At 43.9% G+C, this 17889-nt stretch overlaps 1 protein-coding gene across 1 annotated transcript in view; it reads right to left on the reverse strand.

The window, feature by feature from the left end:
- LOC106586405 (ceramide kinase-like protein) overlaps positions 1-17123 on the reverse strand; it is a 44731-nt gene extending 27608 nt beyond the window's left edge. Inside the window, exons 1-3 of the mRNA XM_082969229.1 lie at positions 17060-17123; positions 12528-12678; positions 4865-5007 (exon numbers count right to left, since the gene is read on the reverse strand). Coding sequence (XP_082825355.1) covers positions 4865-5007; positions 12528-12678; positions 17060-17123 — 358 coding nt within the window. The remainder of the gene's footprint in view (positions 1-4864; positions 5008-12527; positions 12679-17059) is intronic.
- Positions 17124-17889: the final 766 nt, after the last annotated feature.

The raw sequence follows: 17889 nt of genomic DNA on the forward strand, positions 1-17889 counted from the left end.
CAACCCAGTGAAGAACAAACACCATTGTAAATACAACCCATATTTATGTTTATTTATTTTCCCTTTTCTACTTTAACTATTTGCACATAATTTGACATTTGAAATGTCTTTATTCTTATGGAACTTTTGTGAATGTAATATTTACTGTTCATTTTATTGTTTATTTCACTTTTGTTTATTATCTACTTCACTTGCTTTGGCAAAGTTAACATATGTTCCCATGCCAATAAAACCCTTAAATTGAATTGAATTGAGAGAGCGAGAGAGAGAGAGAGAGAGAGAGAGAGAGAGAGAAAAAAATGTCCTTGGAAGTGTGTGAGGCACTTCTGCAGAACAATTAACTTAATTAAGCAGACATCATGAATATTCATAATCTCATTAATGTCTCCCCGCCCCTATCCGGGCCGGCAGATGAATTGGATGCAATGACTCGCTAGTCTAGTCAAGCATGACAGAGAGAGAGAGAGAGAGGGAGAGAGGGGGGATAGATAGAGAGAGAGGAGGGAGAGAAAGAGAGGAGAGAGAGAGAGAGAGATAGAGATGGGAGACTAAGGAGAGACTCAGGAAGTGGAAACTAACGGCACCAACAATGGAATTTCAAAGAAATTAACAGTCCCCCTGAAACCCTTTAAACCAGTCAAATTAATTAGAATTCCGGAGCTTCTATGCTATACATACAAAACAGCTGTTTAAAAAAAAATAAAAAAAATGTATTGTCACATACACTGCACCAATTGGGTGTATAATAGGCTAGTATGTAGAAATGCTAGCTTGATTAGCATGCACAACGCATTAGGTAGCCCATATTTTGAAGATACAAAAATGTATTTGTAGTCCTCTTAGTAAAAAATGAACAATTTGTTATTTTAATTTTTATAAATATAAAGTGAAATTAATTGTTTTACAGCAGCCTACCCCAACTGGCAGCCCGTGGGACGAATTTGGACCGCAGGGGATTTTATTTGGCCCCTGAGTTTTTTGATTGCAAAAAATAAATACAGTTGTTTGTTTTTTTTATAATTGCTTTCATTGTTGGACTTAATATACTGTAAAAACACCAGCAAATCAGCTCCAAGTGATTTTAATTTTGTAAATCTGTTCCAAAGTATTCCCACGTGTAATAGAGAGATGTATGTGATTGTATACAAATGTAAGCAAGGTTTGAAATGATTATGTTTTAGTCAAATATTATATATGTTAGAGCTTTTTGCAGCCAATTTGCAGTGTACAAATTATTTGTAATTATGTGTCACGTCCTGACCCTAGTAAGATGACATTTTCTATAGTAGAGTAGGTCAGGGCGTGACAGGGGGTGTTTTTGGGTTCTATGTTTTCTATTTCTATGTTTTAGTTCTAGTTTTTTATTTCTATTTTGGGATTGTTTGGGTTGATCTCTAATTGGAGGCAGCTGATACTCGTTGCCTCTGATTAGAGATCATATTTAAGTAGGGTTTTTTTCTTCCTGGGTTTTGTGGGTAGTTGTTTTCTGTTTAGTGTATTTCACCTGACGGAACTGTCGGTCGTTTTGCTGTTTTGTTCAAAAATATATTCATTAAAAGTAAATATGAGCACTCTACATGCTGCGCCTTGGTCTCCTTTAGACGACCCTCGTTACATTATGTTCCGGCCCCCTGACCATCCACTCAAGTAGTAGTACAGCTATAGTAGTACAGCACTCATGGAGCAAAGAGCCTTGCTCAAGGACACATCTACAGATTTTTCTCTTTGCCGGCTGAGGTATTCAAACCAGCAACCTTTCGGTTACTGGCCCAATGCTCTAACCGCTAGACTGCCGCCCTTAGCTCAATTTTTAAATCTCAGCAGACAAATAAATTCATTAAATGAAAAAACTGTAAGATATATAATAAATATGGATATTATTGAGACTATGAATATAATGGTTTACTTTGACAGTACCCTAATTCCAACTATTTTCTAAATTCAAATGGTGCCATTTTGATAAACTGTGGAGTTTATTTATTATTTCCTTCAACAAAGGAGACATGATAGCATCCCTCCTTCAGTCTCAGGAGTGACATAGTCATGGTACAGCGGTGCCTATCTCTCCTCTCTCTCCTCTTTGTGACAAGAAACTGTTCACAAATACTCCCTTGAGAACACCCACTAATGAAGAGAAACAGTGACCTCTGAGCGACCAATTTGCAGTGAGTGCAGAGTGGCTGCTAACAACAGCACTCCATTTTACCACCCACCACCACAGCCTAGAATGACACGTGAAGGTCAAACTGTTGGCCCAAAAAGCCGGACTGGCCCATGGCAGCGTTGTTGATACCCTCGCTGTCGGCTGTGGTGTGTAGGGCCACTCATGATGCGTGAGTGTGTGTGTGTGTGTATGTGTGGCTATGAGGGTTTATTCCACAAATTATTGGAGTGATGAGCTCTCTGTACTACAAGATCTCACAGTCTCACATCAGAATTAGACGTTCATCCATGTTTCTTAAATGTCAAATTTCGAAGTTGTTGCAAACGTCAAATTTCGAAGTGTTAAAGTTGCAATATGTAACTTTTTGGGCGACCCGACCAAACTCACATAGAAATGTGAGTTATAGATCTGTCATTCTCATTGAAAGCAAGTGTAAGAAGTGGTAGATCTATTTTATGTGCGCTGTTTGTATGTTTTATTTTCTGCCTCTTTTACTTTCGGTTTTGTACACCAACTTCAAACAGCTGAAAATACAATATTTGGGGTTATGAAAAATATATTTCACAGCGGTTTAGATGGTACAATGATTCTCTACACTATACTTGCTTGTTTTGTCACATAAAGTTGCTTCAGAAAGTATTCACACCCCTTGACTTTTTACACATTTTGTGGTGTTACAGCCTGAATTTAAAATAGATAAAATTGAGATTTTTTGGGTCCCCGACCTACACACAATACCCCATAATGTAAACGTGGAAATATGTTTTTCCAAATTTTTCCAAATTAATTGCAAAATAAAAGCTGAAATGTCTTGAGTCAATGAGTATTCAACCCGTTTGTTATGGCAAGCCTAAAACAGTTCATGAGTAAGAATTTGCTTAAGAAGTCACATAATGCGTTGCATGGACTCACTCTGTGTGCAATAATAATGTTTAACATGATTTATTTATGACTAGCTCATCTCTGTACCCCACACATACAATTCATTACCTGTAAGGTCCCTCAGTCGAGCAGTGCATTTCAAACACAGATTCAACCACAAAGACCAGGGAGGTTTTCCAATGCCTAGCAAATAAGGGCACCTATTGGTGTAAAATTTTTTATTAAAAAATATATATATATAATACATTAGTGGCCGAGTTACAGTTTTGAATTAAATCTGCTTGAAAATCTATGGTAAGACCTGACAACGGTTGTCTAGCAATGATCAACAACCAACTTGACAAAGCTTGAAGAATTTGGAAAAGATTAATGGGCAAATGTTACACAATCCAGGTGTGGAAAGCTCTTAGACTTACCCAGAAAGACTCACAGCTGTAATTGCTATTAAAGGTGCTTCTACAAAGTATTGACTTGGGGGTGTGAATACTTATGACATATTTCTGTAATGAATTTTCAATACATTTGCAAAAAATGTTAAAAACATGTTTTCACTTTTTCATTATGGGGTATTGTGGGTTGATGGGTGAGAATTCTTTTTTTTTTAATCCATTTTGAATTCAGGCTGTAACACAACAAAATGTGGAATAAGTCAAGGGGTACAACTAGTTTCTTAGGTTTTGGATAGGCTTAAAACCAAAATGTCAAAAACAACTTGATATCGCTGGATTCGTACATGCAACTTTTGGAATCAGATGCTTACACCATCTACCATCCCCATCCACAACACCCCAGCAAAACCAAAACCCTAGTGGCCGGTTTCCACGTCATCTCCCGACGTCCTCAAACATGGATGGATGACGAATACTGATTTGTATCACGGGGTGACCTGCCTGCTCTATAACCATCATCTACTGCATGAGGCATACACTCAGCCAATGTCTGAGCCACATGCATGTTCAATGGTTGATGGACAGCAAATTTTCACAATTTTAAAGTGGAATAGCAAAAGTATAATTGTGGTTCCGTCTCAAATACAAGGCAATTCGCTCCCAGTGCAATCAAACCAAATTGCAATTCAACCAAGTTGAAATTGATACACTTGCTTGAACAACCAGTTTGTTTTCAATGGAGAAGTAAATAACTCCCTCTATGGAAATGTCATTGACATTGGACAATATTGTGATGTTTGTCAATTACATGGTCCTGAATCATGGGGTGGCAGGTAGCCTAGTGGCTAGAGCGTTGAGCCAGTAACCAAAAGGTTGCTAGATGGAATCCCTGAGCTGACAAGGTAAAAATCTATCGTTCTCCTCCTGAACAAGGCAGTTAACCCACTGTTCCTAGGCTGTCATTGCAAATAACAATTTGTTCTTAACTGACTTGCCTAGTTACAAAATATATGTTTTGATTGGCTAAGAAATCACTTTGCTCTATTAACACAATTTCACAATGCTCAAATTTGAGAAGCCTCTGCTATGCTTCAAGAAAACATTTATAACCACATGACCTTTATGGACTGATGGTGTGTAATAGCATACAAGCTAAAACCATTCAAACCAACATGGTGTTCCATTAGCGGATGTACACTTCATAAACTACATGGTCCTCTCATCACCCGGAGATAAGCTGTTCTAAATATTGGGTGAGGATTGAGAACAGCTGCAGAACAGAGAGGTCAAGCCATCCTTGCTCCTCATCTGCTGGAGTGTGTGTGTCTGCTTGTGTGTGCATGAGTGTGTGCCTGCGCATGTGCGTGTGTGTGTGTGTGTGCGTGTGTTTGTTGTTGTGTGTGTGTGCGCTGCCACCATTGCTCTTCACCTGCTGGTATTAGCCCTAGAGGAATTGATGCTTGGACAGGCGTGAACATGGAGTCGGTGTCCCTGCCTGACTCCATCTGGGCCTGCAGCAACAACCCATGGGCCACCTTGGCCACCGAGCCGTCCCCATCGACAGCCACAACCCTGGAGAAAACACACATGTATGAGATACAGCACACGCATAAATCGGCCACGAGTTGTCGACGCTGACACACACCACCCTGAAGGATAAAATACAACGTTACACACACACACACACAGAGCATGAAACAGTGAACTTCAATGCAGCTCAGGGTAAATGCCTGAGTAAGGATTTCCTCCTCTCAGCCTACGTAGCTGAGGTAAACATGACATACTGACATAGCAAGATAAATCAATCATATTAATCACCTGACTGAACAGAGAACATGTCTGTAATACAGGTCAGGGCCAGACAGACAGGTGGGTACACATGCAAGAACGCACACACACACACACACACACACACACACACACACACACACACACACACACACACACACACACACACAGGCCTACTCTCTACACTCATCATTACTACAGCGCTGGTTGACCTAGACCTGTTTAGTATATAAGTCGAATCCATTTCAATTAATTGAAATTATAATTCCCATTAAAGTATTGAATAGTCAGATTATGTCATGGATGCAGCATTTTCCAGGAATTTGTTCAAATCTGTAAGCCTGAGCCTATTAAGCTCCAATAAGCACATTACTAATACATGTACACTGATGAAAGCTTATTACAGTTCATTTCAGAAATGCTTTTGAACAAGACCTTATATTACTGCTCCTAAAAAGATTAGTTTAGCCTCCAATCCATGGCTGGTTGTAATTAAAGGGTGATTATATTGTGTAAAATTATTTTATGCTATTTTATTGGCCCCTCCCATTGGATGACATGCCTGTTACTAAGGTTTTGATATTGAGCTGTAGTTTACCTAGCAGTGGTAACAAAACAAAGCAATTTGTACCTAAATGTCAGCACTAAATGTGGTCAAAATTCTAAGATTCCTTGAACTGATTATTAGATTCAGTGTTTATATGTTTCACTCACTGAAAACATTATTAATCAGCAGCAAGGAATTCGTCTGTCATATCCTGAGCCGATGAGGCCCACCTCACAGTGTATGACAGACTCAGGTTATATACAGGTTATATAGCTGAGGCATTAGATAGGAGCCAGGCTTTGACCTCAAGTTCTCATCGTGTTCCAAAGATGTGTAATGACATATCATTCTCCTCTACGCTCTGCCTAATGTTCTGTCATTGCTTGGTGATACACTGGCAATACATCCCTCTATTAAAGAACACAGGCTCTCCACTAAACTACCTCTCATCTCCTATCCACCCCCCCAAGCAGGAAGGCAGTAATAAAATCGGTAAAAGGCAGTAAAGCTCTGTTAATACAATGTTTTAATTTGAGGAGCTGATAATTAACACTAATGTGAGATCTGGAAATAATTACACACATCGCAACAGCCTACAGTAGTGTCTGACATTCCTATTGTGTTACACACGCCACGATTCCATGGTTGTGTCCCAAATGGCACCCTATTCCATTTATAGTGCACTACTTTCAACCAGAGCCTTACGGGCCCCGGTCAAAAGTAGAGCACTGTTAAGAAAATAGTGTGCCATTTGGGTTACCACCCATGTAACAGGGACTGAGGCTGTCATGCTGTCACACCCTGCATGACTTCCTGGAAAAACAGTGGTAAAAAATATACTTTTTTCCTTAAAAGCAGAGATTAATGAGTTATGATCTATTAATGAAGACATACGTGATTAGCGTTTTATGCCTTCGCACCACTTCTCAGTCTTCTGGGGTTAATTAAGCTGGTGTTGACAAGACAAAGAGGAAATGATCTAGAATCAGACCATTGCGAAGGACCTTGAATCTATAACACCACATACTCTATTGGGAATATGTCTTCCACACGGAAAGCCTCTCCTTAAGCGGACTACTCTAGAAAACCTCATCCTCTATGGGGAATATACTGTACGTCTTCCACACAGTCTGTGAAAGCTTCCTATATAGCTAGACACAATTCCTATCTAACCAAAGTAAAAAAGAGCTCCATAGAGACGGACATCTAAAACTTACAGATGTTGTATGAAATAAGCCTTGTGTGAATCCTGTACAATCAGGTTCTGACTCTGATTGAAGTGCATGTTATGAAGCCTGTCTCCGAATAGTTTGGGGATATTGCAAATCAATTAGACATTGCATGACACTTGTATTAGTAATACCACAGCTTCCCTGCTTAATGATGATCCTGGTCTGCAAACAACCGAACAAGGCTATGTTGGGTTAAGTAGCTTAGCTTGAATCTTCAGGGACTTACCCAGTGATTTTGCCATGCAAACAGAATATTTAATTTTGATAAGAGGAGCATAACATATGTCTGACTCTTAACGTCAACCATACATCCAAACAATACAACCTACAGTACACAATACACATTTGTTCTTATCATGTAAGAAATCTTGAGATATTCATTGAGATATTGCTTGTGTATACGTGTCGTAATGTGTCTAATATATGTGGGCCACAGTAATGAGGTTGTGAGAGCAGGACAGAAGGATCATGAGCTCAGCTTTTCCACCAGTCACCCTTCACACCTGCTCCATCTGTCCCTCATATCAGACCTGCCTAGCAGAGCATGAGCCAGACATCCCTCCGTCTTTCCGTTCTCCCTCTCCTGCCTACCTCCCACCCCTGCTTACCTCCCACCACTGCCTACCTCCCACCCCTGTCTACCTCCCGCCCCTACATCTTCTTCCTGCCTCTACCTCCCTCCTCCTCCTTCCCCACCCTGCACCCTACCCTTCTCTCCCCTACCCCTCCTAAGTGTGAGGTTGTGGTGTAGACTAGTCTGTGCTGATCTGCTAAGCGACACCAATGCAGCAATCCTGGTTTAACAGGAGTCCGGAGCTACCTAAGAGGATCTAATTGTGACTATAATGCAGACACATGGGAGCTATGGTGTGGCAGTGTGGTGTAAAAACACACTCACACACATGCACACACACGGACAGGGAGAGAACGCACACACACACACGCACACACCAGCAGTCTGCTGGATGGAAGGTACTTCATCACTGCTTCCAGAACAAGTAATTAAAGTGCCACCTGCCGTGCCCACACTGGAGAGGACACACACCCACACACTCCTTTAAAGGAGACTGCCTCGGCTGGGTCGACTTGGTCCCCCGGCACACTGTTCTAATCATAGTATTATCACTAATTTTTTTAAACCTGGACTCTCCCTTCCCTCACCGTCTCTCTCTCTACTCTCTCACTCCTCTCTCTCTCCTTTTCTCTCTTGCTCTCCTTCTATCTCTCTCTCTCCTTCTATCTCTCTCTAACTTTTTATTACAGCTACTGTAAATGCCACTTTAAGAGGATAAACAAAACAGACCGTACCACAGACATGGGATTACTTCCTCATCTGACTTTGACTCTGTGCCATCATCCATCCCCATCCCTCCATCCCCATCCCTCCACCCTCATCCCTCCACCCTCATCCCTCCATCCCCATTCCTCCACCCTCATCCCTCCATCCCCATCCCTCCACCCTCATCCCTCCATCCCCATCCCTCCACCCTCATCGCTCCACCCTCACATCACTGCCCAGTATAATACCTTGTATTCATTGGAATCTCACCATGCTGATTACTCAACTCCATATCAATGTTGTGTTTTTATTTACCTACCTAACCCCTGAATAAAAAAAATGAATAAAGTGATTGGCTTTATTAATTGCCTTAGATGAGATTAGATGTATCAGTCTGCTGCAGCTGCATTCCCGTACTGGGAGCACTGGCTCAGATCAGTGTATTGGTTGGTTTTCTTTCTGTCTGATATTTTATGGAGAGGATTTATATGGACCATCTAACAGATAGTGTGGCAAGCAAACCTACCCATCATATTCATCCAAGTTAGATTCTGCACAGAATGGATAAAGCGTGCCCCTTTTCTTTCAGTGACTGTGAAGAGAGAAAGACAAGAGAACATAAATAAATGTGTTAGTGAATGAAAGATGAAATCAGAGGGCTGGGCTGGCACAAAAACATGGCTTTTAGTATCTCTATCCAATGTTCATTTGGCACATGGCTGATGAACATATGGGGGTGGCTGTAAAGTACAATTTATACTTGCATGCTGTTTGCATTTTGTATGAAGAAAAGAGAAGCAATGCAAAGAGGCTGCCTCCAGAGTGTTAATGCTTCTCTCACTTATGCAAAACAAGGTCAGTAACGCCACTACTCGTGTTCATTATTTTGTTATAACATGTGTAGTTGGTGTGGATATTTTAAATCCTTTGCAACACTGATGTTCATTATTTTGTAATAACATGTGTAGTTGGTGTGTTATTCTAAATCCTAAATCTGTTTTTTCAGGCAGAAAGAGGTCAAACTTCCGGGGGGGAAGGACATCCGAGGGACACAGTGAGACTACTATGATGTACAACAGCACTGGAGCGAGTTGATACATTGGACATTTGGGATGTGGGCATATCCACAGTGGGGGTGTGGGGGAGACAGGAAGGATAGCGGGTGGCACGCCAGGGAGAGGAGCACCCGTATCCCCACCCAGTTCTCCAGAGACTAGGTAACTGTCACTCTGCATCGCTGTCCTTAACACACATACAGATACAATCACCCCCCACCCCTCCCCCACCTCACCCCCCACCCGACACACACACCCACAAAGGAAGATGCCAAGGAATATGGGGGAACGGGGTTCTATACCACAGATGGCGTTACATGGCCTTGCCCCACTTAGCATTTCTGGGGCACCTCCTCTCTGTCGGAGCAGGTTAGTCCCAGCTGTACCCACCCATCACACACACACACACACACACACACACACACACACACACACACACACACACCCATCACACACACACACACACACACACACACACACACACACACAAAACTATCACAGGCTCCACCATGACGGATGTGACACTTGCAGATGAGGATTTGTTGTGTGAGAATGTGTATCATATTGGTTAGAGTGTTGGGCCAGTAAGCGAAAGGTTGCTGGATCGAATCCCCGAGCTGACAAGGTAAAAATCTGTCGTTCTGCCCCTGAACAAGGCAGTTAATTAAATAAAAGTCACTTCTTTTTCTCTTTAAAAAAATTAAATCTATCTGAAGGACCACATGGATATTTCATTCCTGGTCTATGTCTCTGGTACCAATGCCTACACTGCAGTTGTATTGTTACATGGAAATGTTAGGTGGACATATACACTGTGTCACGACTTCTGCCGAAGTCGATGCCTCTCCTCGTTCAGGCCGTGCTCGGCGGTCGACGTCACCGGTCTTCTAGCCATCATTGATCCATTTTTCATTTTCCATTGGTTTTGTCTTGTCTTCCTACACACCTGGTTCTAATCCTATTCATTACATGTTGTGTATTTAACCCTCTGTTTCCCCTCATGTCCTTGTCAGAGATTGTTTTGTTTGTATGCTCGTGCATTATGGATTGGTGCGCGACGGGTTCTTGTACCCACTTTTATTTATTATGTACTTTGGTTTTTGGAGTTTTATTGAACGCTATTAAACTACTCCATTTATACCAAGTTCGATTCTCCTGCGCCTGACTTCCCTGCCACCTACACACACGACATTACACACTGAGTGTACAAAACACCCAGGTGAAAGCTATGATCCCTTATTGATGTCACTTGTTAAATCCACCTCAATCAGTGACGATGAAGGGGAGGAGACAGGTTAAAGACGGAATTTTCAGCCTTGAGACAATTGAGACATGGATTGCGTATGTGTGCAATTCAGAGAGTGAACGGGCAAGACAAAATATTTAAGTGCATTTGAACGGGGTATGGTAGTAGGTGCCAGGCACACAGGCTTCTGTTAAGAACTGCAACGCTGCTGGGTTTTTCAAGCTCAACAGTTTCCTGTGTGTATCAAGAGCAGTCCACCACCCAAAGGACATCTAGCTAACTTGACACAACTGTGGGACGCATTGGAGTCAACATGGGCCAGCATCCCTGTGGAATGCTTTCGACACCTTGTAGAGTCCATGCTCTGACGAATTGAGGCAGTTCTGAGGGCATAAAAGGTTTGGGGGGGGGGGGGGGGGGGTGCAACTCAACATTAGGAAGGTGTTCTTAATGTTTTGTACACTCAGTGTACAGCAAAAACAGGGACTTGAACATATCCTGCTATCCGGAAAGAAATATACTATAGCCAAAAATGACCTGTAGGAATGTTGCTTCCCTGGTACCAGTACTGCAGTTGTATTGTCATATCAAGATGATGTTGATGTATGTTGTGTACATACAGTAAAAACAGGGACTATGCAGAGATGCTTTTTTTATCCAGAAGAAATGGCCCATATACATAAATTCACATCAATTCAATGATTAGTCATGCATTAGATATTCTATGCAACTATTATTCTAAATATTACAACTATATGCTTACTAAAACAGGATTTCTCTCTGTTTCTACCTAACTGTCATTATATTGTCCAAATGACATTATCATTCACTTGTTAAAGTAAATTGCGGACACATTTGTCGCCATCACAATTCATTGAAGTAATAACATCATCAATAACAGAAATTATAACATCATCAAACCCAGTTGGTCCCTACTGCCACTGCAGTGTATTGTAGACTCCAGAACAGCTCCCAGCTTCCAGCCAGGGCCCAGAATGAGATATTTAATTTATATTAGGTAAAGTATGTTTTAATGGCTCCTCGTCGACCACTCATCCCCTGCCCTCCCCACGGGGGGAACACAGCCTCAGGAAAGAAGGGCTGCGTCCCAAATGGGACCCTATTGCCTGCATAGTGCACTACTTTTGACCAGAGCTCTATGAACCCTAAGGGCCCTGGTCAAAAGTATTACACTGTATAGTGAATATTGTGCAATTTGGGACACAACCAGATTCTATTACAGTTGGCTTTTAGAAGTCTCTGGAATCAGATAGTAGCATTCATTAGAGCACACACACACACACACACACACACACACACACACACACCACACACACACACACACACACACACACACACACACACACACACACACACACACACACACACACACACACACACACACACACACACACAAGCATGCACGCACTTACACAAGCACTTACACGCGCACATACACAATACACAGACAGGAGGAGGAGGAGGAGGAAAGGAGTAGGGGGAGGGGGAGGAGGAGTAGAAACAGGAAGAGGAGGTGAGGAAGAGGGGGAGGAGGAGGAACAGGAGGAGGAGGAGAGGAGGAGGAGAAGGAGAAACAGGAACAGGAGGAGGAGGGGAAAGAGGAACAGGAGGAAGCGGAGAGGGGGAGGGGAGGAAAAGGATGAGGAGAAGAGGAGGAGAGAGGAACGGGGAGGAACAGGAGGAGGAGGAGGGGGAGGAGCAGGGGGAAAGGAGGAGATGAGGATGGGGAGAGGTGAGAAGAGGGAGGAGAGGGGTAGGAGGAGAGGGGGAGGAGATGAACAGATGGGCCTAGCCCCTCCCATGGGTCAGGTTACTCAGTAAGGAGAGGAGACACTGCTCCTGTTATTAAGTGTGAGACGCACTTTAGACTCACCAGAATAGTACAGCTGCTGCTATACACACACACGCACACGCACACGCACACAGTCTCATGGGACACTTACTGGTGACATCAGCCTTGATGTCTGCTAGCTGAAACAGTGGTGCAACATAGTCTCTGTAGATCTGATAGGCCTCTTTCTTATGGCTGGTAGGGTTCACAAACACCTTCAGGGACTTGGGCCTGTTCTGGAAACCTGCAAGAAGACAAGGGGATAATCAATCAATCAAATGTATTTATAAAGCCATTTTATATCACAAAGTCCTGGTGTAGACACCAAAAAGAGACAGCAAAAACAGAAGCAGAGGACAACAGAATTAAAAAGGGCAAACAAACAGGTAAATATCTGCTTCACTGGGATTTCCAGTCCAGGTCAAGCACATCTGTTAGTCAGTAAAAGCTGCCATCCCTATCAGGCATGATCAGTTTTATCACTGTGTATTGAGCTTTTGTCTGAGGCACTTGCTATAAAATCAGCTGAACAAAGAGTGAGTTGAGTCCACTCTACTTCTAAAGGTCAGTAGGTTTGAAGCTCTCGCTTACACAGCCTGAACTGCAGCTAGAGAGTCTGAGCTGAGGGAGATAGGGGGGAGTCATGACTCTCTGTCTAATTCTCTCCCCTTCCCTCAACCCTCGCCCTCTCTCCCCCCTGACCTCTCCCTCTCTTCACCCTGCCCTCTCTCTCTATTCCCCCTGCCCTCTCCTTCACTTCCCCCTGCCCTCTCCCTCTCTTCACCCTGCCCTCTCTCTCTCTTCCCTCTGCCCTCTCTCTCTCTCTGAGCTCCCCCACGCCCTCTCTCTGTCTGTTCTCCACCCTGCCCTCCACTAAGCACCCAGCCACTGAGCTACTGAGCTTCCACACTGGATCAGAACTAGACAGAATTAGGGAGTGTTCCTTCCTGGCTTTCCTGGAGCCTGGTGGAGACCCAGGAATCGATAGGGAGAGGCAGCATGCTGAACCTCTCATCCCCATCATTGTCTCCATTATCCCCCTCATTACTCTAATCCACTGGCTCCCTGGTGGTTGGTCCCTGAAGGTCCTGACCTCGACACGCTAATGAGCCCTATGCCCCCTGAGCCCCAGCCTGAGCCTCAGCCTGCCAGCCCTGGCTCTGCTCTGACAGAGCCCCACTCTGAGCCCGGACCCCCGGCCCTCTGCCAGCCACCCAGCTATCCATTCTGACATTTCATTGTGATCTCTTGGGTTTCAGGGGCATCCGGGTCACATGTTCAAAAGGAAGGGAACGAGCAACGATCAAGGAGGATGTGCAGACAGAGGGGACCAACGCCCAGGTCCCAGGGAGCAATGGTGTCATGGGGGACCGGGAGAGGAGAGGAGCTCAGGAAGGTACAGCAAGCCTGGAGATGTGCTTTCTCCAGTCTTCTAGAGCAGGTATTCCCAAACTGGGGTACGAACAATGCAGTCGGGGGTACGCCAAATAAAAATGTGATTCACTTCTTTCTTTTTTTTTATAATATATATATTTTTTAAGTAAAAATAAATTCAAACAGTCCATTTTTATTTTCCAATGGGGCAATACATTTGGCTATACAGTTTTTTTTCTCGCCTGAGTAGCCTCGTTTCACAGCCAAAAATAAAATTAAACCATCTAGTGACACAGTGTAATAACAACACAATGTCAAATACAGGTAGCCTAGTCAAATAATTAACATCCAGTCACATTAACCATTAGTCTCTCGCGGGTCTTCCACTTACAGTCCGTATGTAGCCAAACGTAGCTGCTGCTCATGTTGGTATCTGTACTGACGGCGCAAAAGCCATGACAGGGAGACATAGAGGAGTGGTAACGCGCGTGCAAGCAGTTGCTCCCGACGCCACTTGGGTACACTGCAGCATCCACCGAGAGGCTCTTGCTGGACACTACTGTGAAAATAATTACGTTTGTTAAAGCAAGGCCCCTGAACTCTCGTGTATTTTCTGCACTATGCAATGATATGGCAGCGACCATGTAATGCTTTTACAACATGCACTTGTACTATGGGAAGTCACCCATAGTACTGTGCCCATTCAATTACGGTTTTCTGGTAACCACAGTGAGACCATACAGTTCCTCCTCATTGCATCTCCCCATGTTCCAGTGGTTTTGGGATTTTCCTGGCTACAAAAACACAATCCTGTGATTGACTGGACCACAAGCTCCATCCTGGGTTGGAGCCCATTTTGCCATTCCCACTGCCTTCAATCAGTACAGCCTTTTCCAAGTCGTCTTCCTCATGATGTTAGCCTGTTAGGGCTAGGGGGCAGTATTGACACGGCCGGATAAAAAACGTACCCGATTTAATCTGGTTACTACTCCTGCCCAGTAACTAGAATATGCATATAATTATTGGCTTTGGATAGAAAACACCCTAAAGTTTCTAAAACTGTTTGAATGGTGTCTGTGAGTATAACAGAACTCAAATGGCAGGCCAAAACCTGAGAAGATTCCATGCAGGAAGTGGCCTGTCTGACAAGTTGTGTTTCATCTTGGCTCTTTTTATTGAAGACTGAGGATCTTTGCTCTAACGTGACACTTCCTACGGCTCCCATAGGCTCTCAGAGCCCGGGAAAAAGCTGAACGATATCGAGGCAGCCTCTGGCTGAAACACATTATTGCTTTTGGCAAGTGGCCGATCAGAGTACTATGGGCTTAGGCGCGTGCCCGAGTCGACCCCATGCTTTATTTTCTTTCGTCTGTTTACCTAAACGCAGATTCCCGGTCGGAATATTATCGCTTTTTTATGAGAAAAATGGCATAAAAATTGATTTTAAACAGCGGTTGACATGCTTCGAAGTACGGTAATGGAATATTTAGAATTTTTTTGTCACGAATTGCGCCATGCTCGTCACCCTTATTTACCCTTTCGGATAGTGTCTTGAACGCACGAACAAAACGCTGCTGTTTGGATATAACTATGGATTATTTTGAACCAAACCAACATTTGTTATTGAAGTAGAAGTCCTGGGAGTGCATTCTGACAAAGACAGCAAAGGTAATAACATTTTTCTTATAGTAAATCTGACTTTGGTGAGTGCTAAACTTGCTGGGTGTCTAAATAGCTAGCCCTGTGATGCCAGGCTATCTACTGAGAATATTGCAAAATGTGCTTTCACCGAAAAGCTATTTTAAAATCGGACATATCGAGTGCATAGAGGAGTTCTGTATCTATAATTCTTAAAATAATTGTTATGCTTTTTGTGAACGTTTTTGTGAACGTGAGTAATTTAGTAAATTCACCGGCAGTGTTCGGTGGGAATGTTAGTCACATGCTAGTCACATGCTAATGTAAAAAGCTGGTTTTTGATATAAATATGAACTTGATTGAACAAAACATGCATGTATTGTATAACATAATGTCCTAGGGTTGTCATCTGATGAAGATCATCAAAGGTTAGTGCTGCATTTAGCTGTGGTTTGGGTTTATGTGACATTATATGCTAGCTTGAAAAATGGGTGTCTGATTATTTCTGGCTGGGTACTCTGCTGACATAATCTAATGTTTTGCTTTCGTTGTAAAGCCTTTTTGAAATCGGACAGTGTGGTTAGATTAACGAGAGTCTTGTCTTTAAAATGGTGTAAAATAGTCATATGTTTGAAAAATTGAAGTTTTTGTATTTTTGAGGTTTTTGAATAACGCGCCACGGGATTACACTGGCTGTTACGTAGGTGGGACGATTTGGTGCCACCTACCCTAGAGAGGTTAACAAGACGGTGTATGTCTCTGCCATTCCCACTGAGTATCATGACCTCCTGGAGGTATTTAGTAAGGCACGTGCTACTTCCCTTCCCCTGCACCGTCCTTATGACTGTGCCATTGATCTTCTCCCAGGCACTACACCACCTCGGGGTCGATTGTAATCTCTGTCTGAACCAGAGACCAAAGCTATGGAGGAGTACATAGAGGAGTCTCTGACCACTGGGGCCGTCCGTCCGTCTGTATCCCCTGCCGACGCAGGGATTTTCTTTGTGGAGAAGAAGGACAAGACCCTGCGTCCGTGCATTGACTCCCGAGGACTTAACGACATTACTGTCAAGAATCGTTACCCCCTACCTCTCCTCTCCTCGGCGTTTGAACCTCTCCAGGGGGCCACCATATTTTCCAAGTTGGACCTTCGAAATGCCTACTACCTGGTTCGGATACACGGGGGGATGAGTGGAAGACAGCCTTCAACACAGCCAGTGGACATTATGAGTACGGGGTCATGCTTTGGTCAATGATGTGCTTCAGGACATGCTAAACCGGTTTGTGTTTGTGTACCTTGACGTCATCCAGTTTTTTTCCTGATCTGCACAAGAACATGTCCTTCATGTCAGACAGGTCCTTCAGTGCCTCCTGGAGAACCAACTGTTCGTGAAAGCAGAGAAGTGTGAGTTCCACCGCTCTACAATCACCTTTGCGGGATATGTCATTGCTGAGGGCAATGTTCAGATGGATACAAGAAAGGTGAAAGCAGTGGTGGATTGGCCTCAACCAACGTCCAGGGTGCAGTTGCAACAGTTTCTTGGTTTTGCAAACTTCAATTGACGTTTCATTTGGGACTACAGCACCCTGGCGGCCCCCCTCTCGGCACTCACCTCTCCCAAGGTACCGTTCAAATGGTCTCCTGCTGTCAACAAAGCCTTTGTGGACCTGAAGCATCGGTTCACAACAGCACCCATCCTCATCCATCCGGACCCCTCGTGTCAATTTGTGATGGAAGTTGATGCTTCGGATGTTGGAGTGTGGGCCATCCTGTCCCAGCGATCTGCCCAGGACCAAAAGCTTTATCCCTGTGCTTTCCTGTCCCATCGTCCCAATCCTGCAGAGAGGAACTACAATGTAGGAAACGGAGATCTCCTGGCGGTTAAGATGGCGTTGGAAGAGTGGAGGCACTGGCTGGAAGGAGCAGAACAGCCATTCTTGTTCTGGACCGACCATCAAAATTTGGAATACCTCCGTACAGCCAAGCGCCTCAACTCCAGGCAGGTCCTCCCGTTTACCAGATTCAACTTAACCATTTCCTACCACCCAGGGTCACAAAATGTGGAGCCTGACACTCTCTCCCGCCTGTACAGTTCCTCTGCCACACCCTTGACTTCCAAAACCATTCTCCCTACCTCATGCCTTGCTGCCACTATGGATTGGGGTATTGAGAACCTGGTTCGCAAGGCGCAACGCTCCCAGCCTGGACCTGAAGGGGGCCCGGCTAACCGGCTGTTTGTCCCTAACCCAGTCCAGTCCCAGGTCCTGGAATGGGCTCATTCCTCCAGGCTGACCTGTCATCCAGGGTCCCGTCGTACACTAGCCTTCCTCCAACAACATTTCTGGTGGCCCACCATGGTTCCTGACGTCTCTGCCTTCGTCGCCGCATGCACAGTGTGTGCTCAGAACAAGACTCCATGGCAAGCTCCTTCTGGTCTCCTTC

The sequence above is a fragment of the Salmo salar genome, chromosome 25 (genome assembly GCF_965601325.2).
Source record: "Salmo salar chromosome 25, fSalSal1, whole genome shotgun sequence".
Lineage (NCBI taxonomy): Eukaryota > Metazoa > Chordata > Actinopteri > Salmoniformes > Salmonidae > Salmo > Salmo salar.